Source organism: Vespa velutina, chromosome 1 (assembly GCF_912470025.1).
Source record: "Vespa velutina chromosome 1, iVesVel2.1, whole genome shotgun sequence".
In the NCBI taxonomy this organism is placed as follows: domain Eukaryota; kingdom Metazoa; phylum Arthropoda; class Insecta; order Hymenoptera; family Vespidae; genus Vespa; species Vespa velutina.
In genome coordinates, this window is record NC_062188.1 from 10485961 (window position 1) to 10511391 (window position 25431).

Below are 25431 nucleotides of genomic sequence, written 5' to 3' on the forward strand. Positions count from 1 at the left end.
ATTCGCTCAATTATAAATCTCGAGGAAAGGAAGGATAAGAAGAAGGAGTGTCCTTGATAATACGCGCACGAAGGATGGATTATAAATGAAAAAGAAAAAATAGGAAAAAAAAAAGAAGAAGAAGAAAGAGATCTTCGATCATCGTCTTCTCGCTCTCTCGAAAGAAAACAGAAATAAAGAATAGTCACGGACTAATTAATTTTCGCATAATGCTCTTAATTTTCGATTCTCGTTCGGAGAAAACAGTAACAAAGCCTTTCGAAAATGTGTTATTTGAAATTAAGGAAAACAAAATAATCACTAGCACATAAAAAAAGAACACACTATTTACATACACGACACTGTAAAACACGTTAGAATTACTATTTCCCCCTCTCCTTCCCACTTCTCTTTCTCTCCCCTCCTCCCCCCCTCTATCTTTGTCTTTCTCTCTTTCTCTCTATATTTTTCAAGCAATGATGATTAACTATCTTACTCCATATGTATTACAATGTTATTGCGACAAGCACAAGATAGACCATTTTTCATTGTCGATCTTCGTCTAATCTTTATGTATCTCGATCTTCTTTTTTAAATGCACACACACACATATTCACGATGCTGTCTTGCCTTTAAGTTTTATTTTGACTTGGAAACATAGTTCGTAAGGTAGGTTTGCCATGTGCACTAAAAAAAAAAAAAAAAGAAAAAAAAGAAAAAAAAAAGAAAAAAGAAAAAAGAGAAAAAAGAAGAAGAGAAAAGGAAAAAAAAGAATAATCAAATAATAAAAAAGAGAAAAGTACGAGAAGTGATCGTTCTCTTTCCATTGTCTGTATGAAGAAAAAAATAAAGTAAAGGAATAATAATTTAAAAAAAGAAGAATAAAAAAAAAACGGAAAAGAAATAGATATAACAGAACAATTCATATCGGACGATCGAGTATCCGTTATCATAGACAAAATTTTACTTACCATAGTAGTGCCATAACGAAACGATTATATACTTCGAACGCGTCTATAGTTGTTGGTTGTACATAGATACATATGCGTATCGTACAAAATTTTCTCAGCGAAATAGTTTTTCGTTTTAACACTGTAGGTTATTTCAACACCGCCATTATTTTTTAGCGCACAAAAATATCAAGATTTATTTAACCCTCTATAACGCACTGTGATCATGTGTCTGTATTGTATTCTTTTTTCTTCTCTTTCTTTTTTTGTATTTTTAGATCTTATTTTACAATTATTAAACTGTTTGTAAAACTAATTATTGAACTGTTGTAACAGACGAAAATGCAACGAAAGATTTCCTTATTAATGAAATATGCAATTATTAACATTGACATCGATCATTTATATGTATACAATATTAAACGTTTGCCAACGGTGCTCTTAAATAATTTACATTCTAATTAGTTATAGAGGGTTAAAGTAATATATTGAACTGATCCATCCATCGTTGTTGTGTTGTATCACCATGCTCGATCAATCGACAATGAATAATTTTTTATTATGCAATTGTGCGTGATCTCGAGGACTCGGATAGATTTATGCATATTGTAAACAAAATGGAGAACAAAATAAGAAAAAGAGAAATAGTCGTCTCTAAGGCTTCCTGCATAAGAACTCTAATCTCATTATGTTTCTCAGCTATATTGTATTCTATTTTTTCTTATTTAATTATATAACTATCGGTCAGTCTTATCGATATGTAAATGAAAAAGAACGTTATGCAATTCCGATGTCGACAGAGCCTATGAATATTTTTGCTTCGAATATTATATATATATACATATATACATATATATATATATATATATATATATATATACATATATATATATATACATATATATATATATATGTATATAAACGAAGAAATTTGAAAAGAAAAATGTATCCTAGTTCCAAGAGATATTTACTGTCGACGATTATTAACTCTCAATGTAGAAGTTTATTAACCGATGAAAGATTATCGTCCACTTCCACGGGAATCTATTAACAAGATATATATAAATATAAATATAAATATATATATATATATATATATATATATATATATATATATACATGTATGTATTAAAAAAAAAAATGCTATTGTAATATAATTAAGTCCAAAACACGATTATACGTATTATCTGACCATACTTGGCGAATGCATATAGATATGTAAAGAAAAAAGGAGAAAGAAATACACAGATACACGCGCATACATACACGTATACATATACTTTCGCATGTACTTAAAAACAAAAAAAAGATTGTGAAAGATTTCGTTAATGCTTTCGAACGGATTTATTTGAAATGTATCAAATATATTGGCGATACTTAAAACTATGAAAAATAAATGGGAAAGGGAGGTGTGCGAGATACTGATTCGAAGGAAAATATAAAAAATTTATAAATTTAAGAAAAAATGAAAGAAACAAAAAAATATATAAATAAACGAAAACGTTCAAAGCATACGAACGAAGCTCGAATTCCATATTAATATTGGAAACAGTATTTTGCGTGCTTACTAATCGCATTAGATATAAATAATTCGCGGAAGCATTTTTATGTTTGGTTTATCGAAAATTACAACATATATCTTGTATATTCTTAAAACCAAGGGGAAGAGATAAGAAACAAAAAATTAAAATAAAAATAACAAAAACAAAATGAAATGCGGGGACAAAGGAGATCGAAATAATTATTATATTCTCCATGTTTAAAGATTTAATATTTATCGTCATCGAATCGGAATATCGCACGAGAATGACTTTTTTCTGATTTTCTCTCTCTTTCTCTCTCCCTCTCTCGTCTCCTCTTTCTCTTTCTCTTTCGACAATCTTACGATTGTCGACAAAAATTAATAGATGTTATCTTTAAGAGTGTCATTTGAAAATAATAAGATCAAAAGAAAGAAATAAAAAAGAGAGAAGAGTACACATTATTAATATGATATTATATTACTCACCTCGATATTCCGTGTTGGTACATACATACAGGACGAATCAGAAAAATGTAAACGCAGCTATTGTTGACTGATAGAACAGTGAGTTTTAAAAGGCATCGTAGAAATGTCTTGTTTTTTTCTGTGGATTACAATAAACTATTTTATTCTAACTTTGCTGTGCCTATGGGTAATCTTTTTCCTTTTTCTCTTCTTTTATGTTTCTGTCGAAATAAACTCTCTTTCTTTTATATATATATATATATATATATATATACATATATATATACATTTTATATATATATATATATATACACACACACACACTCACAAATTGTCTGTACTCATTGAATTACTTTTACTATATTTTATATTATTACTGTAATACAATGTTTCTATTTTAAAAATGACTAAGGTGATCTTACTTTTTTATGAAAAAAGGTATTTAACAAATAATTATTATTATAATTTATTGACGATTAAAAATTCTTAAATTTCTGTTTATGATCTTTTTTTATCAGATTATCATAAGTGCTTAAAAAATCATGGTATCATTACAAGAACCAATATGTGTATATATGTGTATATATACTATGTGCATGCTGTGAATGCGCGCATATATAGAATATACATATCTTTCTTTATCCTTGGAAAAACTAAAGGAAAGGCTGTTTCTTCGAATACGTATTGATTTTTATTCGCTGACTTATAGATTATTTTTTTCGACGAACCTCGTCTCCGTACATTACAAAGAAATCGTATCATAAGAACGTTCATCTAATGATGGCTATAGAATGATCACGCAGGAAACAAAAAAAAAGAAAAGATTGTCGATAACTTCGGAATGATCTCGTAATATTCCACTCGATGATGATTACTTCCTTTTTAATTTGCGTGTTTTATGTTAAAATGTAAGGGTATATAAAATATGTAATAAATTACAGTTACATTATACGGTAAATCCTTAGTACACTAGGAATATTTGGTCTTTTGGTCGCCCTTTAAACTCTTACATGTTTACGATGTTTGTTTAGCGTGCGTCTTCAAATAAAAGTACTTACCACTTTTAATCAATGCACTCTATTCTTCTTTTTCTTCTTATTTATTTGAAATTTTTGCCGAACGTTTTTATTTTTGTCTTTTCTTTCTCTTCTATTCCTTTTAATTTTCTCGATATAATATCCTTTTTAGCTAGACATATTAAGAACATACTTGGCAATATCTTCTCAAAGTACAGTATGGTGGTAACGTATCTTACATTTACTAAGTTAATCTAACGAGTTTAATATGGTACATGCAGGTGGGAAATTCTTTTGACACTATACTCAAAAGATGCTTCTTCTCCCTGATCTAGTTTTCTTTTTCGAACGTGCACGTTGAACTATTTTTATCCTTATACTGTATATTGTATGTACTAAAAGAAAAGTTTCGAACATCGACGTATTGTCCAAATAGGACAATTGTCCAAATAGGACAATTCTAGATATTAATACTGCACTTATGATCGATTATTATGCTCTCTCTAGATCGAGCTTAATGATTATAATATGAAAACAACACGGATATATCGAGAGAAAGAAAATTTGATCGAACTCGTGACGTTTTGTTTTAAGATCCGATATTGTCTCGATTTAACGAGACTGAAGATCCTCGGCTGTTAATTGTATCTGCTGAAAATCTTATATAATTAAATGTTTTGATTTTCTTTTTTTTACTGATGATCTATCGTTTGAAAAAACCATTCAGTGAAGCGACGAAGTTGTTGAGCAGCAGCATGGCTCTCGTCCTGCAACCGTCGATTTTCGTCTCTCAAACGACGAACTTCATCTTCTAATGAGAGACGACGTCGTGTTTCCCTAGCTACTCTCAGCTCGAGAGTCGAGAGATGAGATTGCAAGTCGGAGACAGAATTTCTATAAAAATTCAAGAAATCCCATTCGTTTTCTCTCAACAAGTTTCTCTCGATATAATTTTTTTATTATGATCGTTAAATCACGATCATATACTTACGCAATGGTATTACAGCCATCAATGATCCTATCATCGGTCCATTCTTGAGGATGCTGGTTCGATGTTTTATTATTTGAATCTACATGATGATTCTGCCAACAGTCTACGTCATCGTCTACGTGTGTCTTCGCGTCTTTGGTGGATGTTAAATTGTTTGTGGGTTTTGACATCGAGTGTGGTGATTTTGTAACGCGTGGTGATAATCTGTAAACGAAAAATGTAAAAACATTAATTTGTTTTTATAAAATAGATTGGATTTTAATTACTTTAAAGACATATCTATCGAACGTTTCATTTTATATTTAAACTATGATTAACATTTTCTTAAGATGATGTAACAGGTACGAATTTTATCGTACCTTTCTTCCTTGGACAATTTGTTTTCGCTTGGTGCTGGACTAGATGCTGTGCTAGCATTCGAAATAACAGTGGCTGGCCTAGCCATCGTTAAAATAACTTCGGAACCATTATTACCATTGTCCTGTCCATTAGCAGGTAAAACGCTTAACGTCGAAGTACTGTTACCGCAAAGATTTTCTCTGGACCTACATCTGTTCTGAATCTCCAGCATATTGTTATTTATCTTATTAGAATTCTGATTAGTGCTCATAATGCTATTCGATATATTATTATTTGTTAGCTGACTATCATCAGCTATGTAATCAGGATTAATCAGTTTCATCAGATCCTCCTGCAACGTACTTGACGTGAGATTAGCTGAATTTCGATGAGAATTTCTAACACCTGGTTTCGGACGAGGACTTTGATTTCTCGAGCTGCCACTCGAAGGTGTTAAATTACCAGTTCGATGCTTGTTTGCTCTTCTTAATCTCGGTGAAATGCTTCCTGAACCATTGGACAGTTCGTCTTCGCTAGGTAGAGTTGTCACTTCAATGCAATTGCTTTCAGGAATCCTAACTTCCGGTGGAAGACTCGCTGCAAAGTCCTTTGTCTGTCTATATTCGACGTTGACCTTATGCGGAACTGGACGTTCAGACATAGTCGTTTTCAAACAGGTCACTTTTTCACCGACCTTGAACTCATGAGGCATCTCATATCTAATTGGCTCTCTATTGTGATCATTATTCTCGTTATTATTATGTTTTCTATCATTATTCTGTTGTATGGCTTCTAAATCATATTTTGTGATTTCAATGTCGTACTTGCTGTTCCTTTTTTCATAGGAATCTTCTGAATACTCGTAACCTATCGTGGCACGTTTCTCATTACGTATATCGTTACGTATGTCATTACGTGTTTCCTGATCGTACTTGTTAGTGTTTCGGTCTAGAAGTTTCTCTTCCTGAATCTCGTACTTCGATGTTCTATCCAGTTTATTTTCGTACTCGTACTTTGAACCTGTCTGATCGAATTCGTTGAATCGTATGAGATTATTGTTACTGGCAGATTTGGGAAGACTATAACTCGCGTTTTGAGCCAATGGTAAGGAATTGGAAGCACTGAGTTTCTGATGAGTAGAGTGATGCTGATAATCATTCTTCAAGAGATCTCTTTGTGACGCATAGAGATTCTCCTGTTTGATCTCAAATTTCTCTTTCTGCAGCTTCACGTAATTCGACGTTACGTGATCTTGATTCCGATGAGTGTTGTCCAGGTGTCTCTGATAATTCTCGTGTCTTACATTCTCTTGAATAACTTTAGCTGACACATAACTACTTTCTTTGGCGTAGTGATCGTGATTGTGATGTTTCGAATTGTCAGCAAATTGTTTGCTACTCGCGTAATGACTTTCTTTCTCTTTCTTTTGTCCCGTTATTGCTTTGTTAGGTGTTAGAGCTTGATAATTTTGTCTTGCTGGTAATGGTGGTGGTGGTGTGCCATCTGTACGATGTCCATTGCTATCCTGATCCTGTGGTTCCAACAATTCGTACCTGACAAATAAAAAATATGAAATGGAAACTTCGATCAAGATCTATTGTTATCTTTCACGTTTTACTCACCAACGATCATCGGTACTACTGTGTCCACTGCTACTGCTGGTCATTGTACCCTCTAATGGAAATCTAGGATCATTAAACGATCTAGAACTCGAACCTGTTCCGTATCCTGAACTATTACTGGATCTAGGTGGGCTAAAAGATCGATCATATCGTCTTTGATGTGACATGGCAATTTGTTGAGTCGGTGTGTTGTCCGGGTTGGTTACGTTTTCATAATCACCTTCGTAATTGTTCGATAGATGTTGACAATTTTGTAGTGGGCATCCTCTGTGTTCATAAAAAAGGAAAATTAATTTACTTTGTTCTCATGACATTTAAAGTTATTAACATTTTGCGGTTGAAAGATAAATTGGCAAGTCGTAATTGGCAAGAGATGAATGTTAGAAAACGTATTAATAAACACGCGCGCAACTATTTTTAAATATTTAACATTATAAATGTGTGTCATTTAAAAAAGACTTATAAATTCTTTATATCATTCTAATGAGATAGATCTGTTTACCTAAAAAGTAAATATTTTTCAATATGATACAAGTAGAATTATTGTCTGACATTCTAATGGCAAACTAACTATTTTTCAAACTAATGATACTTTACAGTTACTAGATAATTATATTTCTGTAAATGTAATATATAAATAATATATAAATACTCGGATATATTAGTTAAATGTTTTATCTACTTATTGCAAAATGTTTATAAAAAAACTTTTCGTTAGAACTAATATAATAATAGTAATAATAATAATATATATATTATTTATTATACAATTAACACAATTAAACAATTAAACGTGTTTCGAATAAAGCTACCTTCTAGGATTGCCGTCATTCGTGGGTGGTATTACAGTGACAGTGACTTGAACGCTAGTTTTTAAAAGATCAATCATCTGATCGTGGGTCAACGTTGACACAGCCACCTTACAAATCTCAACGAGTCTCGAGCCCTGCCGAAGACCAGCTTGCCACGAAAGTCCCATAGCTTCGACCTGAGTCACTACACCGTCCGGCTGTACATGGAAACCCAATTGTCCGAGGCCGTTTCTTTTGAGAGAAAGTTCAGATGCTGGTGCTCCTTGCGTCACCGCTCGCAATCGTGCGACTATTTCCATCAGTTCGTCGCGTTCACCGTAATCGCCGCGCACATGGATCGTTATACACTCGCCTTGATGATAATACAATCTCAGACTGGAAAGAAATGTCATTAGTTCAAATATTACAAAGGCAAATTTGAAAGGTAAATAATTATTGAGTTTGTTTAATAAATTGTAAAATAGTTCATTTTTTTCCTAATTTAATAACATTAAATCTTGACTAAGGAAAGATAAATTAATCAATTTTTAATTTTTATTTTCTTTAATTGACGATCAAGTCATTATATTTAAGAAAAAAATCATTTCGTCATACTCTCAATTAAATTTAGTTAACTCTCGATAAATAAATTCTTTTTCGTGTCTAAATAATTAAATACATAATAAATACATAACAAATAAATTACATAATGAGAAACTTTTAATATAACATATTAGCAGGTATACTAAATTTTTTATAACTATATATCGGATATGAATTAATATATACACATACATGAAATTACGACTTAAAAGTTACATAATCTTATGAAAGATTAATAAAAAAAAAGAAGTTTTTGCGGTTTTCTTCGGTTATATTAAGAATTGCAGCTCCTGTGTTATTAGAAAGTTTCAGCAAAACTCACCTATTGGTTTGAGCATGCCAGCCAAGAACGCTGACGCAAGGAGTTACAAAGACGATTTGTCGTGAATGTTCTTCGATCAGTACGATAGTATCAATGCTTATTCCAAGATAGCAATCGGTGTTTTGGTTACTATCCTCAAGAATGACCTGCCAACAAATCGCACCACGCTGGGACGCGTCACAAGATAATCTTGGTCTAACATTTGCCTTCTTTTTACTGCTGAAAGACAGCATCGCTATTAAACGAAAAAAAAGCCAATAGAAAAAAAACGTTTTTAATTTCTATATAACAGAAGTAATTGTTAAACATTTTGTATAATATAAATATTTTATCATAAATATTTATAATATACATATTTATTATTATATTTATAAATATGATGTAATAAATTAAAAAAAGAAAAAACAAAAAGAAATATTTTATAATATAAATATTAATAGTATAAATATATTTTTGTCATATTATAAATTATATTATTTATTAATTTTTCAGAAATTATATATTTATATATATATATAAAATTATATTATTATATAATATTTATATATATATATATTATATATATATTTATATATTATTTATATATATATATATATATATATATATATGTATTTATAAGGAATATTTTATAATATGAGGAAACTTACAAAACTTTTGACCAGTATCGACAACCGTGGCAGAAGAATAATTAGTCGCCAAATCTTTCAAATATTCCTGTCTTGTTCTTGTCGCCATTGTAGCAAACTTTTCTGATCTAAAATAGAGACAAACGATTTTAACTCGGACTATTTAATTATATCGTAAACGATAGTTGTGTACAGGAAATTTTCGTATTACCTGTGTGCTGCATTTTCGGCATTAATTACTTTCGCTAGAATGAAATCTGCAAAAGCTTTTCCCTTTGTAAAGGTTGCTCCTGATGGAACAGGTGGTCCGAATATAGGCACCTCTTTACTTCTAGAAACAGCTACGCTGTATTGCGTATTGTCCGTGCAAGGATTAATGGCTTTTATCACGATGAACACGTGCTGAAATTGCGAACGTATTCTGCGTGGACTGAACGGTAGAGCTCCGGGTTCCTGAAACACGTTCAAAGGATTAGAAACAAGGGGAAGAAAAAGGGGAAAAAATGAAAAAGTTGGAAGAAAAGAAAAAAAATAAAAGGGATATACTACCGTATATAAATATCTCTATAATTTCAAAAGTTATCAATAAAATTCAAAAAATGTTTATAACTTATGACAAATTTAACAAAAAAAATTCGCTATTAAAAGTACGTCTGAAGGATAAAAATTAAAAAAAATTATATTAAACTATAATTATATAATTTGTATAATTTCTAATAACCGCTTTTTATATAATTAATCAATTATTGTACACATAATACTTTATATAATAATAATAACTTTACTTTATATAAGTACTTTATATAATCTCTGGTTATTTTCGTTCAAACAAAATATAAATTCTGTTTCACGTTTCGTATACAAGAACTCGGATATATAATATATTTCGTCAATATGGTCGAGTTTTGATCTCTCTCTCTCTCTCTCTCTCTCTCTCCCTCTTCTCTCTCTTTATTCTTACCTGAAAGACTATTGTTACTATGTCGTTCCCAATGTGTCTCTTCCTTAACAGCTGCTGCCGGTTATTCGGCGTAAAGGGTAGCATCGTTGACACGTGAAACGTAACTTCCGCTCCCCGATGAGTCGCAGCTACTGCATGAGTACCCGTTGAGTCTGTTCGAGTATCTAAACCAGCTTTATAACCCTCGAATCCTCGCAGTCTTATTCTTTGGCCTGTTATTATATATTAACAATATTATATAATATATTTAATATGAATACATTTTTCATTTAAATCATAATTAATTATCAATTAATACGACGTCGGAAATTTTAATCTTCAAGTACATATGATTATGAAATTAGAACGTATAAATGTGTATAATGTAACATAGTTGTAACATATTGTTGTTTTTCATTAAATTTTATAAAAGAAATTATGATAAAGAAATTTTGTTATTGTTTCAATTTTAATATTTATTTAATAAACAGTATAATTTTTTTGTTATAAATTTAGAAGAAATTAATGTAATAAAAGTTAAAACAAGTAGGATGTTCTGTTAAAGAGATACGTGACTCTCTTTAAGCATTATCATTCAATCCATTTTAGTTTTGATAAATTCTTGGAAATCTGGTCGATGACGCCTGCGCTAGAGTAACTTTTTGCATCTGTCCGAGTTTCGAACACGTGGCCGACTTTTTTCTCTCAACGATAGTGTCGCTCGTTGTTAAGAGCTTTTCCGAGAATTTATGTGGGTCACCGATTTCATTTATTCTCTCTTTATTTTTAAACATTTTGCGAAGACAGAAATTTCACGTGTACGATACTTGATCAAAATAAAAAAATTTATAGTATATAAATATTTATTATTTATATTATTATAATATTTATTAATAATTATTTGTTATTTTGCATATAATCAGACAAAAATTATTAGTAAAGATAGAATATGGATTCTATATGATTTTTACTTATTAAATCGGCTATTGAAATATTAATAAAACAAAAAAAAAAAACAAACTACAAAAATATATTTACCGATTGTATCCAGAAATTCGAGAAACGCTGGTCCAGCATGCTGATTATTGTACATCTCTTCCTCTGTCCTTTGACCTGATCTACAGTATAACACGCCGACCTTGTACCTACTAGAAAGACCCTGCTCATCCAACCTTGCGACAGCTTCTTCAGCGGCAGCCGTTCCAAGTCTGAGACAGCCTAATTGTACTTCCGGTGCGACCAACTCCAGAAGTTCTCTTGTTGGTACTCTACCTTGGGGCCTTATACCTAGTGCTTCTTCAGGCACTGAACCACGTAAAGTTAACAGTTCTGATGTTCTTACGATTATTCGATATTGATTAACGTCTTTACGAATACTGATGGCCACTGGACCTAATTGTTCGTCCATACCAAACCAATTTTGATGTTCTCGACCTAAAAATATGTATAAAAATTCTTTATAATATTTCTGTAACTTTAAAGTCATACACTTGCATATCTATATTTTTTTTAAGTTTATCATTTTATCACCACAAAATTAATAGTTACTTCATATCTTAAAATTTTTATGTTTTCAAAGTATAATTTGCAATTATTATAATATAACTATATTAGTATATAATCGGTAAATAATATTACAATTTTCACATTACATAATATTCTTGTAGACATCGAAAATAAATTTGGTTTTTGAAGAGTTATATACAGAGACGTTCATTTTTATTAATTATCCCAACGAAAATCATTTCGATCGATTAACCAATGAATTAATTACCTAAGAAATATTTTCGATAATAATGAGCACCCTCGTCGACGCTTTCGATCGGTAGTGGTCGTTTTTGTACCGGACATGTGTGTTTCCATAATGTTTCACAGGGTAAAGGTTCCAAAACCGAGACACCATAAGATAATGCCGGCCTATGAACTCCATTAACGTGTGGACAACGAGTAAGGCCAACTTCGCGTTCCCCTTCACCGCCAATCTCATTCCGGAAGAAGGGACACGATTCCAAAAGGTCGTTGCCTGTTGAGCGAACAAACTCCATTTAATATTATCCATTTATCACTGTCATCGATATACCTTGCTAATAAGATTTATTATTTTCATCGTTGAGTTGCATTATTTGAAGAGCTAAAATTTTTCTTGCTTCCAAAATTTGTACGATTATATATGGATGGAATTTAAAAAGTAAAGAAATCGATATTTTCGACAATTCTATAATCATAATTATAATAATATCTTAAATTTTTTAATTTTTATTTAATAATTAAGTAGGCAAATATTTTACATTTCATATTTTTATTTCTATCGATTATTATTATTATTATAATCTTTTATGGTGCTTTTTTTTTATGAAATAGAAGTAAATTATTTGTTGAATTATTTAAAATGATTATTAAAATATTATAGCAAACATTACATATAAATTATATATCGTAATTTATTTAATATTTTCTGTAATATTTAACTATGATATAACATGTAATATTAATTGATAATAAATATTATGCAAATATCAAATAATTTAGCTAAGCTAAATTTAATAAGTAATCGATCACTGTTTTATATATATATATATATATATATATATATATATATATATATATATATATAAAAGAGATCTTTTCTCTCACCTTTTCCATCTCCAGCATCTTCTTCAGGAGTCTCATCTGGAGTTGAGGCTCGTAAAGTGCTCGCAGCTGAGGCACCAGTTGCCGTATTTCTTCTTCTTGCTAAAAGTATACCTCTCAATTTAGCAGCATAACCGAGATTAGCCGTAAGCGATTGACAATCATAATGAGCAAAGGCTCGTCTACGATGTCGTTCTTCGACGTCAGCCGATACGACTGGGCTACCACAAGTCTCTTCCATAGCACGAGGAGATTTACCACCCCAAAATCTATTCAACTTCAATCGTAATTTCGGACTGGAACCGCTACCGGTTGGTCCACAGACTTCGTCAGTGTCCTGCGCCGACTGTGTATCCTGAACACGTCTTAGATAATCGGCGCTTACTGGACTTCTTTGATCCGTTGGCCGAAAATCTTGAAGCATCGCAAAGATGTTCTCGCCGACTGCAACTGATTGAGCCACTACGTCGATGCTGCCTGTTGATGATAATAAATGTTGTATAATAATGAATATCATTTTTATATAATTTGTCTTATTAAAATAAATAAAAATATAAATCGAATTTATCATTTATAATAGATCAAAACGAACGATTTCAAAATAATTGATTATCATTTTTTTTTATACAGTGATAGAATTCACAGAACGATTTTAAATCATTTATATCGTAGTAAAACTTTATCTATGTCATGTATTAGAAAAAAATATTTTTACATTCTTTTTTTTGTTATAGCAGTAAATAATAAATTAAATTAAATGTATCATGTATAATATACAAGAAGTATTGATGATCATTGTTAAAATGATTGATTGGATTTTGTTTTATATTACAGTGAAATATAGTACAAGAATTTTAAATCATTTATATCGGAAGACTTTATTTGTGGTCTTGTATAAAAAAATGTTTTTTTATAACATGCACATTTGATTGAATAAAATGTGAACTATACTAACTGTTAAATATTATTTAACATTAAGAATTAAAAAATAAGATTTGTAGAAAATATTTCGTCAGAGAATATACTTTTATGATATGAAAATGAATTTGATTTTCTAGAATTAATAATACTTCTAAAAAAATTATCTATAAAAAAATAAATTAATCGAACGAAACTTCCTGTTATTATGTAACTTTGTTTCTTTCTAAAATAAATGAAGGATAAAATATTTGCGTATGCTTTCAAAAGAAAAAGAAAAAAAATTGAGCCACTCGATGGTAGGTGTCGTATAGGTTGATAACAAAATATAGTATAATTTTACATTATTTAATCGTTGTTAATTAATCTGTTATTATTTGTCAACGAAAATATTCAAGGGTGTAATAAAATATTTTTGATTTTTATAAAAACAAAAGAAAAAAATTCGTTTGTATATTTATAAAATATCAGAAATTTATTTTTAATATCTTCGAATTTAGTTATTCAGATACTTTTTATATACAAAATATGTTTTTTACAAGAGACAAGAAAAAAGACGAAAGAAAGAGGAACCGTTGAAACGTACCGTGAGATCCATACTCCCTTCTGAGGGGTGTCTCTGGCACTCGAGAAGCGGGATCAGGACTGTGAGGTAGTTCTAAACTTGAATTGGATCTGTGAAGGGCCAGTCCACGGCCCACGCGGCTCACCGGCCCTCCACTGCCGCCGCTATTTATCGGCAGACTCGCGATCATTTCGTCATTCTGCAAATAAAATAAATTCAATCAATTATTAATTCGGTATGATCTGATTTGTTCGTTTACTTTGAATGTATAGATACGACGTAAGATATATTGATATGTGAATATGTATATACAATGATACTTATACATTCTTATTGTATTATTAAACGAACGTATTGCATATAAAGTCTTTTATAATCGATGTTTCCCTTGTGTATGTTAATTAGCCGTTAATAAGTACATAATGAACCATAAAATCTGTCTCTATCAATGATATAAATTGCCCCCTCTATTCTTTAATTAAAAATAATTGTTAATAAAGTTTCATCTTTTTGCATTATATACGACATAACGAGCAAAACAAAATGTTGTATTATTTGTATAATTGGTCATTAACATCAAGATTAGAATTTGAGTTATTTTTTCCTTCTTCTTTTTTTTTTTTATTAATTTTCAAAGATAAAAACGATCGAGCAATTGGGTCATAACTAGAAAGCAAAATTAAATGCCTTTAAATCAATACAAAATGGAACGTCTGTCGACGAATTAGTACTGTCGAGCCCTTCTTTTTTTTTTCTGTAAGTACGTCTACGTGTGTCAGTCGATAATTTTCAAGAGTAGAATATACGCATGTAAGGTTCATTCATTCATACGATAGAATTTTTGTAAATTCGTATAAAAAAATTTTGTAATTTCGTATAAAAAAATTTTTATTTTCTCACTATCACTGTGAAAAGTGTATGTTCATGTCATTATATCTTAAAAGAAAAATCATATAAAATTATTGTATAATTGTAACAAAAATTATTCTTTTGAAAACGATGTGATATTATCATTCTAAATTATTATTATAAAAAAAATAAAATCATGATCTGTTTATAAGCGAGTGTCACTTATCGTATCGATATCTTCTTTTGTGAATTCTATAACTTCTTGGAAAACTTAAATTCACTGTTATTTCTCAGAGATATTTAATTATTTTTCTGATAACAGATACAACATGTAAAAATATATATTTTGACGAAATGAATGTGTGGATTAGTAAATGATATTATTTGGTTAAAATAATATATCGTTGAATCATATAGTTTTATTTATTTTCTTTTTTTTTCGGAGAAAATAAATAATTAATAAATTATTCAAAGAAGATCAACAATATAATCATTATTTAAAAAAATATAGTTTAGTTGTAATATATTATTATTTTGCGAATATGCCATAATCTTTATGGAAAAGTTATCATCTGTGTTTAAATCATTGCTTTTTTTCCCTGAATGAATGCTGCTCTTTACAAGTTTTTTTTTTTCGTTTCGATCGATACACGTCGCCACAATAAGGTCGATCTTATTTCCTTAAGATTTATTACGATAATGTCATAACAGAATTACGATACATTAAATACAATCCGATAAAACAGTATGCAAACTTCAAATTATTATTAGAAATGTAACTGCGAACGTGTTCGTATGTAACGTTTACGATCGAATCGACTTGAGTAGGATGAATCAAGTTTGTTTCATTGATTCATGCTCTAGTCGATGATGATCCAATCGCAATGTATAGATCGTCGTACGATTATATGTAGATAAAAAAAAATCTATAGATTGATCTAATATGATAAATTTTTTATAAATTTTTATGATAAATTTTTATTTTAAACGAAGATATGGAACATATTTGTCTTTGTAATTATGAAAATAGCCTAAATAAAAAAATGTAGACTAATTGGATTTATCACTTATAAATATATACATATATATAATGTAATATGTCAACAACCAAAAAATATAACAATTTTATAATATCAGATTTTATTAAATAAAAATTTGATGTCAATAATATTATATAAATATTTTAAATCGCGCGCGATATTTAGACGCTGATAATATATTGATGAAGAATAATAATTATCAATTAACTTATTAAAATTAGTCAATGTTTTTATGAAAGAAAAAATGATGATTTCGACAAAAATACATGATCCGTTGGTATTCGAGATGGCCCCGTCTGGGATTCCGTTTCCAAGAGAAACGTTAATTAGCTTCGCTTCACTGGCGCAATGAGAGAGGAACGTTTATTGTCTTCTTCGATGCGAAATGACCGGTGACTTACTCTTCCTCTCTCTATGGTTATACGTACATTCGTGAACACACAACAAAGACTTTTATTGTGCACCTGGTGTTTCCTTCCCTCCCTCTCTCTCTCTCTCTTTCTCTTTTTCTCACTCTCCCCTCTCTATCTTTCTTTCTTAACGCACACAAAATGTTTGACCATTCGGTATAAGCCCCGTACCGTTGGCCGCTTCGCCAAATGCGTCCACTGAATGGGGAATGGCCATTGTTAACTTCGAACCGGTATACCGGGCCAGCACACGTGTAATTAATACGGCAATGCTGACGAATCAACAGTGCGTCGACTTAAAACGAAACACGTATGCCAATCGACATACCTAACACCGCATTTATAACACACTAAAATAACTTTTTTCCGTTACTATTTGATATTTTGAATTAAATTATAAATAAAATGGATATATTTTGTGAATTTAATTAAAAAAAAAAAAAAAAAAAAAAAAAAAAAAAGAAATTGATTTAATTAACATATAACAAGGTTAATCAGTCGATTACCATAAATATTGTTTGTAAATTTTATTAGATAAGTTTTTAAATCTTATTTGTATTGAGTTATATTAGTTTAAAATCATGTTAATCGCGAATAATTATGATTCTAATCGAATCGATGAAAATAATTCATAAAGATAAAAAGAACAGATAGAAAATCCCACTACTTCCTAAAAATAAATTTGAATCACGTCGTATAGCATACACCAAATGAATTCTAATTCATTTGAATGTCAAGAATAAAATATGATCTATTCTAAATACGACGAAGTCAACACTTCTCTTTTGTCTCAGTTGAAATTTTAAAAATAAGAAAATTAATTCAAAATTATTTCTAATTTCAATATTTTTCAAGATATCTTTCGATCGCTTAGAATGTTGTTTATAAATTGAAACATAATTATCTAAATCTGACTTGTATCATAGTATATTACTCCAATTATGCTAATGACGAATAATTAAAATTCTAATCGAATCAATGAAAATAAATTATAAAATGAAGAGAGAACAAATTTAGAAAATCCTTTTCTTTCTAAAAATTAATTCGAATCACGACGAATAGCGTACCCCAAATGAATTCCAATCGTTCGAACGTCAAGAATGAATTCCAAACGATTCAATATACGATAAGATCGAATTTTCTTTTTGACTTGAGGATGAGTCAAAATTTTAAAAAGAAGAATATATTCGAAATTATTTCTAATTTTTATATTTTCAAAAATATTCTTCAAATAATTATCTAAATTTGATTTTTATGAAATTATATTAGTCTAAAATCATTGTAATTGTAAACAATTAAGATTCTAATAATAAGAAAAAAAAAAAAAAAAAAAAAAAAAAAAACTTAGAAAATCCTCCTAGTCCTAAAAATGAATTCGTATCATAGTCGCATAGTATATTCGAAACAAATTGTAATCATTCGAACGTCAAGAATCGACTCGATTCGAAATACGAGATCGAGCTTCCTTTTTAGCTCGAGGTTCAGTCACAATTAAAAAAAAGAGAAAAAAAATAAGCTCGAAATTATTGCATCATTAAATTTAATAAGTTCTTGAATCTGACTCGTACCGATTTATATTAATCACGAATAATTAAAATTCTGATCGAAATGATAAAAATAATTCATAAGAAGAAAAATAAGAACTAGCTTGGAGGTTGTTTCTTACTCTGGTTTTTTAATGGTTTACGACATCAAGGAGAACAGTCGTAATTCTTAACCGATTTTTTTTTATGAACAAGGTCTCATTTTAAAGACAAAGGTTTGATCTATCGTAACGTACGAATTTTTGAAAAAGCTTTGTATTTGTACATAAACTATTCTCGAAAAAATACCATTTTTCAACACGATTTTTTTCAAAGAAAATAAATCTTTTTCAAAAATCCGTCGACACGTTACGATAGATTAAACCTTTGTCTTGAAATCTTATTCATCAAAATTGGTCGAGAATTACTTCTGTTTTCTTTGATGATGTAAATGCTGTTTTCGACATTTTTCGCAAAGAAAAAGTTTACTGTAGAGCCTCTCGAAATTTGCAGCAGAAGAGATAAAGATCATACTCCCACTACTGATTTTCATATACACCCTTAAATCTTTTATATCCATGAAGTAGTGATCGTCTGCTTAGTTGTGGGCGTAAATAGCTAATGCTCAGATTCTTGGAACATTTTCAAACGCAAAGAAATACATTTCATAATGCTTGCACGGAAAAGCTACAGTCGACTCACTCGATCATTTTAATGAGCTTTGGCCGGATGATTCTATGGCAAAAATAAGTAAATACGTATCCAATCGTTTATGCCAAGGGATCTTTTCTAAAATATTGTTAAATTTTGGAAAAATTTGTAGTTCCTTTTAGATTTTATAGACTAAAAAGATAAAGATTTTATAAGCAATGTGTAGCATATTGGGAAGCATCTAGATTCGTAATAAAGGAAATCTTAACTTGTCGAGACTAAACGATTCCGATGTTTTTTTTTTATTGTATCGATGTAAACGAAAATAATAAATTAATTTATTTTTTTTTTCTTATTTTTGATAATTTAATAAAGTGTTGTTATCCAATCTCTTATATTTATTTTCTCCGGTGATGACTAACGTGATTCGTTTTCAGATTATCTATAAAATTTTTCTCCTAGTGCTATTTTGTTATGGTTTCCTCTGTAGGAGCTTATTTTATATTATTATTATTACTATAATAATAATATGTAATGTAATAATATAGTAATAAAAAAAGTAATAATAAGAAAAAATAGAAGAATATACTTATATTGTATAAATCATGACACATATGATGACGATAATTTATGACAACAAAAGAAGGAAAAAGTATCATTTTACGTGGTGGTTTTATGCGCGAATTTTCAACAAATCGTGTCCTTGATAATTTCGATACATGACCGTCAATCAATAGATAACGTTTAATATAAACGCGAAATATGAAGAAAAGTACGGAACGTTTTTTTCGTTTTCGTCCGCTATCGTTTCTCTTTGTCTTATTAATTTAAGATCGTTATATATTTGTTTCCATACTGTTTCTTACTCACGATTAGTCGAAGCTAATTGTCTTTACTATTATAATATAAAATTTATTAAATAATATTTAGATATATATAAATAATATTTAAATACATTTATATTATTATTATTATTATTATTATTATTATTATTATTATTATTATTATTATTAGGAGTAGTAGTAATAATGGAAGTAATATAGAATGAACTAGTACAGAAGAAACCACATAAAAAAAAACACTAGGAGTTCTACTTCATAGATAGTACGAAAATGAACTCATGTTTTAATTTATAATAAAATAAAATAATATATAAGTATACACTTATTAAAAAAATATTCGACAAATTCTTATCTTTTGTCACAGATTTATATACTAATTCTTATATGTGTCAATTATATTTATTATTTTCTATGCATTTATCATAAAACAAATGCGTATTGATGTCGTATCTAGTACGGATAGTTTGTGCGAGACTCACGCTACAAAGAAATATATACATATGAGAGACTGAAAAGTATAATTTCACAGTTTACTAATATTACTTACTCTACACACACGAAACTATTTGTTATGTATGCGTGAGAGACAAGCTTATACGATAGACGCATAGTGGGGACAGCGTTCTTCGCTTATATTCGTAGTTCATATTTTGTCCATATCTGTCGCTGAAGTAACACACGTTTTGAATAAAAGTTAACGAGCAGCCTTAATCTTAAAAGAAAATCAATTCGAATTGCGTCGTCATAGAATATTCGAAACAAATTCCAATCGTTCGTACATCAAGAATGGATTCCGATCGATTCAAAATACAACGAGATTGAATTATCTCTTTGGATCGAATCAGTTAACGTTAAAATTTCACCCTCTATTTCGTCGTGGTATTTTCGAGGAGACGTACCACCAGTAAACGCGATGATGACGAAGAGAATGATGATCGTGTATCGTTGTCGAATCGAACGACCGTTGGTGGAACAGCGAGCTCGAAGAGGGATTGGGTCCTCGAAGGTATTTGGCACGAATGACCGTAGCCAGAGCGCTCGTCGAGAAGCCTGTTGCACATTCCATGCATTCCAGGCGTCACTTCGCTACAGATTGTGCTCGTTGCAACGCGACCCTTCAGCGGAAGCTTGCCCAAAGTTAACGCCGATGCCCTGTGATTTGACCCTTTCCTACGAAGCTTGATTAACATCAACCCGAATAGAATCTATCTACTAGGTTTACACGAATCAAGATATTTTCACGAAAGCAGATCAAATATATCAATAAGTTAGATCATTTTTAAGGTGATAATCTTTTTCTTTCATTTTAAATTATTTATATTTCAATCAAACTTTGTTTATATTCGTGAGTTGGAAAGAAAATATTTTTGTATTTTCTAAGGTAAACGTTAGTGAATTATCAAAGAAATTTCTGGTATTATGCATATTTAATGATATCAAATTCATTAGAATTTATTAAAATATATTTTTTTACGTGAAAACAATTGGAAAATTATATCTGTATAAAATATATCGTTAAAGAATACTTTTTTAGTATAATATTTTTTTTTAATATAATATTCTTTTTAGTATAATACTGAAATTAATTTTCTAAAACCAATTATCAGTCTAATAATTATTATAGAAAATATAAAATTAATAAATATTACTATTTTTTATAACAAACTTTTTATATAAAATATTTAAAGAAATTATCAATTTATAATTAAATAACGAAATTAATTGTAACTTTTTACATGTAATTCTGTTTCTTTATATAAAAAAAAGGGCGAAAAATTTTTTCATAAACAAAAGATTTTTTCATAAACAAAAGATTTTCATAAACAAAAGAAAAAATAAGGTACTGATCTCTTTCTATTTCATGAATTTATCCGTTCATAAAAAAAGAAAAAAAAAATATTTGTACGCATTCTTCTTAGGTACTATCATGAATATCAAAATACGTAAAAGCGAGAAAAAGATTCACGAGATTCAAGTCGAATATGTGCATATACAGACGTGGGTGAGAAAGCGTTTCGTAAAGATATACAGGGCCAAGTAGCGGCGACCTGCATAATGCGGGTCTCGATTTCAAGGTGACGTGTAGTCAGTCGCGCGTGTTTTATAGGGAAACCCACGCTCTTGTAGATCTTTCCGATTGCTTTGACGCGAGAGAAAACGCCGGTGATTCTTCAGATGAGAGAGAAAGAAAGAGAAGTTACCTCGATTTACTAGAAAATACTACTATGAGTTTTTTGCTAAACGAATATTATATACTTTCCTTTCTTTTTTCCTTTTTTTCTCTCAGCAATTACATGGGTCATCGAAAAAAAATATCGTTAAATTTTTATGACTTATAATATTCATTGAAAGAGAAAGAGAATGGTTAATAAATATGGATTTCACTACTAGTTTTAAGAATCGTGTAATCGAAATGGTTTTATATTTAAAACGATTTCGTAGTAAGAGAAAGATAAAAAGTATAACTGTTATAGATATTATATAAATAATAGAATTATAAACAAGTAAATAAATACTAAACTTGTTTTTAAAACTGATAAAATTGTTTTATATTCGAAATGAGCTTGTAGCAAATAGAGAGAAAGATAATAAACTATTGTATAAATAATAATCATAAAGTATAAATAAAAAATAAATAATAAATATACACGATGCGTATCTAGTACTGATAATTCTGTAATCGAAGTAGTTTCATATCTGAAACAAGTTCATGTAACAAAAAAAAAAATAATAAACTACAAAATATAATTGTCATGAAGTGTAAATAATAAATATAAAAACAAATAATACTTAACATGTGTTTAGAAACAATGCTTCTGTAATCAAAAACAATGCTTCTGTTTTATATCAGAAACAATCTTGTATATCAAGAACAAGATAATAAAATATAAATAATAGTCGTAAACTCTAATGATTTCCTAAATGCAACGATGAATTTTCATAATCAAGAAATTGTTCGTATTAATTAATTTACGATGGAGTAATACACGTTACGAATTGGGTATCGAGAACGAGGCGATGCAAATCGACGTTAATTATATTCTTTCGATAGATACTGCAACGAGAACTCTTCCCACGGTAGTTTCATTCATGTACAACTGTATGTGATATACTGTGTGTTCCACATATCAAAAATTTGAAGGATCTTTGCGTAATTAAAAGCATAACTATTTACATCTTTATTACTGTTATTAAACGACGTATATCATGGATGTATATATAAATCAATAAAAGTTTGTATAAATTTACAAAGAATAAAGAATAACAATATTTAAATAAATGTCACGTACGATTTATACTTCATAATATTTTTTAATATATATAATATTTTTATGATAATTATCTTCCTTTTTTTTAACATATTTTATCTACGTAAAAAATAAATCTGCAATTTTTCGTAAATTTTATGATTCTCTCAACGAAGTTTATTAAATAAAAAAATAAATATCCGAAAAAATTGAATGACGATAAGAATGTGTGAGGATATAATACAAAGACTATACGTGTCGGAAAATCGATTCGTTACAAAGGAAACGATGTTCTAAGCAAGTCTGCTTGATTCGAAGACTCGTAGAATCAGCATCTCGTTGTGTCATGATAAACGAAGATGACGACGACGACAACGACGATGACGACGACGACGACAACGAACGTGTTGGTAAGATGATAATGGAGAAACTTAAGAACCAATCCCACAGTCAAACTCATGTTGACTCATCGACCATGATCTTCCAAGGCCGTTCGTGGCGCAAATCTGAGAGACGTTTCACTTCACCGGAAGGAAACGAGTTGAAACCTTGTAAACATTCGCTCATCTTGGTTCCGTAATCCTTTCGATAATCCCACTGATGTGATTCCAAAACGATCGAATGCTTACGTATACATTATATACCGTACCGTATAAATTTATATTTATATCTATATATATGTGAATGCGTGCATATTCATATATGTGTATAAATAAGTATGTTTAAACATATGTACATACATATATGTATGTGTAAAAGTATGTATACAGGTATACAGCTATATGTGTGTGTGTGTGTGTGTGTGTATGTGTAAGTAAAGTCGAAGGAAGCCGAGACAACACCTCGATCTTCAGGTTGCGCAACCAACAAGTAGAATTATGAGAATCACCATCCTGGATATTATGACTGGACACATTGAGGACTATCGGAATTTGCATTTATGCGTTTTGTGGCTGTCCGTTGCATTTCTTCGTCATTTCTCACGTCGTGCCCTCCCACGAACTCCAACGATCTTACTGGACAAGAATAAGAAACTTTGCACAATTATACTGGTACAATAATTTTCAAATGATGGAGGAACAGCTATTCTGAGATACGTATTGTAAAAATAAATGAACTCGTAGTTAAATAGTTTTTTGTTTTCTTTTCTTCTTTCTTTGTTTTTCTTTTTATAGATTTCATTTAAAACGTTTATAGAAGTCTTTTAAAGACGTTTATAAGATCGTAATTATAAATAACTTAATGAGTAAGATCAATAAAAATGTGATCTTGTAACTGTTCGTTTTTTCTTTTTTTTTTTTTTTTTTTATTGAAATAGATTACGAAATACGTCGAATATTCACATCAAAAGTAGATAGTCAATATATTAAAAAAAAAAAAAAAAAAAAGAAAAAGAATCGTCAGTTTTTGTATAAATAACAACGCATAAAAATTCTTTTCTTATCGTGGAAGGAACAAAATCGTTCAATATCGTAGGTATATATAGTCATTAAAGTTTTATCCTCTTACTATGGTTATCAGCTTAGCAAGATCGATGGCCCCTTCAGTAGCACGAGAAGTATTCCGCGGTCTTTCGTTACGACCAACAGCTTGAACGGGACAAGAATATCGAGGTAGCCGCTGGGAACGAAGAAGAGGAACGAGTCTGAAATCCGGTCAGCCGTACGTTTACTATCGCCACCGGAAGTCAGGCGTGTCGGAGAATCCAGTGGTTGCTTCTCGTTTCTCTCTCTTCTCGAATCTTCTTTCGAAGATCTTTTCTATATACTTAATTCTTTTTTGTTTTAACAATCTTTCTTCTTCATTTATAATGGCTATTTTATTTATAAAATATGCTTCAAAAATAATATATTAACAATGTACAGATGTATATAATTCTAGAGAAAATTTGAATAGTAATTTGAATAATTTAATTTTTAATTGTCAAATATATTCAAACTTAATCTAACAATGTATTAATATAAAATGATCACTAATAATGAATTTTGAAATTTGACAAATAGAAATTGTCAATTTCATTTGAATGAAATTATTAAAACTTAATAAAAAAAAAAATATACAATATAAAATGCATTAATTATAGATTTGAAATAACTACATCGAAGTATTAAAAATGATTTTCCGAGTGAACGTAAAAAGAAGAAATAAGAGAGAAAAAAAAGAGCAATTTCCGTTTAAGAAACTCAACTATGTTCGCATAAACGGATATAAGGATATCACGCATAAGTAGTCAGACTTGAAGTAAGAGAACCGTTTAAAGATACGGATGTAAAAGATCTGAACGTTGTTGCGTTGTACGTACTTACACCAATGACGACGTGCGATGTCAAGCGTGAAAAGTACTCGGAGAGAAGATAGCGGACCACCGTATGACTACCGAGAAGCTTTCAATGCACCGATAAGAGGATTCATCGAGAAGAGGATTCCAGTACGATTTGAAAGAGTTGTCCGCATGGTCATACAGTGGGTGGCCGTCGTTACTGATCGTGTTGACTGCTGCTTATTTTTTTTTTTTTTCTCTCTTTCTCCTCTCTCTCTCTCTCTCTCTCTCTCTTTCAATGGATCCAGTTTAAAGAAGAAGAAGAGGA

General features: G+C 29.9%; 3 protein-coding genes across 7 annotated transcripts in view; 1 reads left to right on the forward strand and 2 right to left on the reverse strand.

Moving 5' to 3' along the window:
* Positions 1–1568, reverse strand: part of LOC124948433 (biogenesis of lysosome-related organelles complex 1 subunit 2) — a 9318-nt gene extending 7750 nt beyond the window's left edge. For 2 of the 3 annotated variants that reach the window (XM_047492060.1, XM_047492043.1), the window contains exon 1: positions 951–1565. The gene's annotated coding sequence lies outside the window, so the exon portion shown is untranslated. Of the gene's footprint in view, positions 1–950 lie in introns of all 3 variants that reach the window. The other variant, XM_047492066.1, reaches the window with a different exon arrangement.
* The window catches only part of LOC124948421 (menin), a 9474-nt gene extending 6388 nt beyond the window's left edge, over positions 1–3086 (forward strand). Inside the window, exon 5 of the mRNA XM_047492017.1 lies at positions 1–3086. This exon is cut by the window's left edge and continues 4510 nt beyond it. The gene's annotated coding sequence lies outside the window, so the exon portion shown is untranslated.
* LOC124948410 (signal-induced proliferation-associated 1-like protein 2) overlaps positions 2189–25431 on the reverse strand; it is a 77699-nt gene continuing 54456 nt past the window's right edge. For all 3 annotated transcript variants that reach the window (XM_047492004.1, XM_047491994.1, XM_047491985.1), the window contains 13 exons: positions 14302–14479; positions 12801–13274; positions 11941–12189; positions 11205–11600; positions 10188–10399; positions 9438–9679; positions 9248–9354; positions 8601–8835; positions 7697–8071; positions 6885–7151; positions 5283–6815; positions 4924–5127; positions 2189–4826 (listed from right to left, as the gene is read on the reverse strand). In XM_047492004.1, the coding sequence (XP_047347960.1) occupies positions 4625–4826; positions 4924–5127; positions 5283–6815; positions 6885–7151; positions 7697–8071; positions 8601–8835; positions 9248–9354; positions 9438–9679; positions 10188–10399; positions 11205–11600; positions 11941–12189; positions 12801–13274; positions 14302–14479 (4674 nt within the window). In that variant the 3' untranslated portion in view covers positions 2189–4624. The remainder of the gene's footprint in view (positions 4827–4923; positions 5128–5282; positions 6816–6884; positions 7152–7696; positions 8072–8600; positions 8836–9247; positions 9355–9437; positions 9680–10187; positions 10400–11204; positions 11601–11940; positions 12190–12800; positions 13275–14301; positions 14480–25431) is intronic.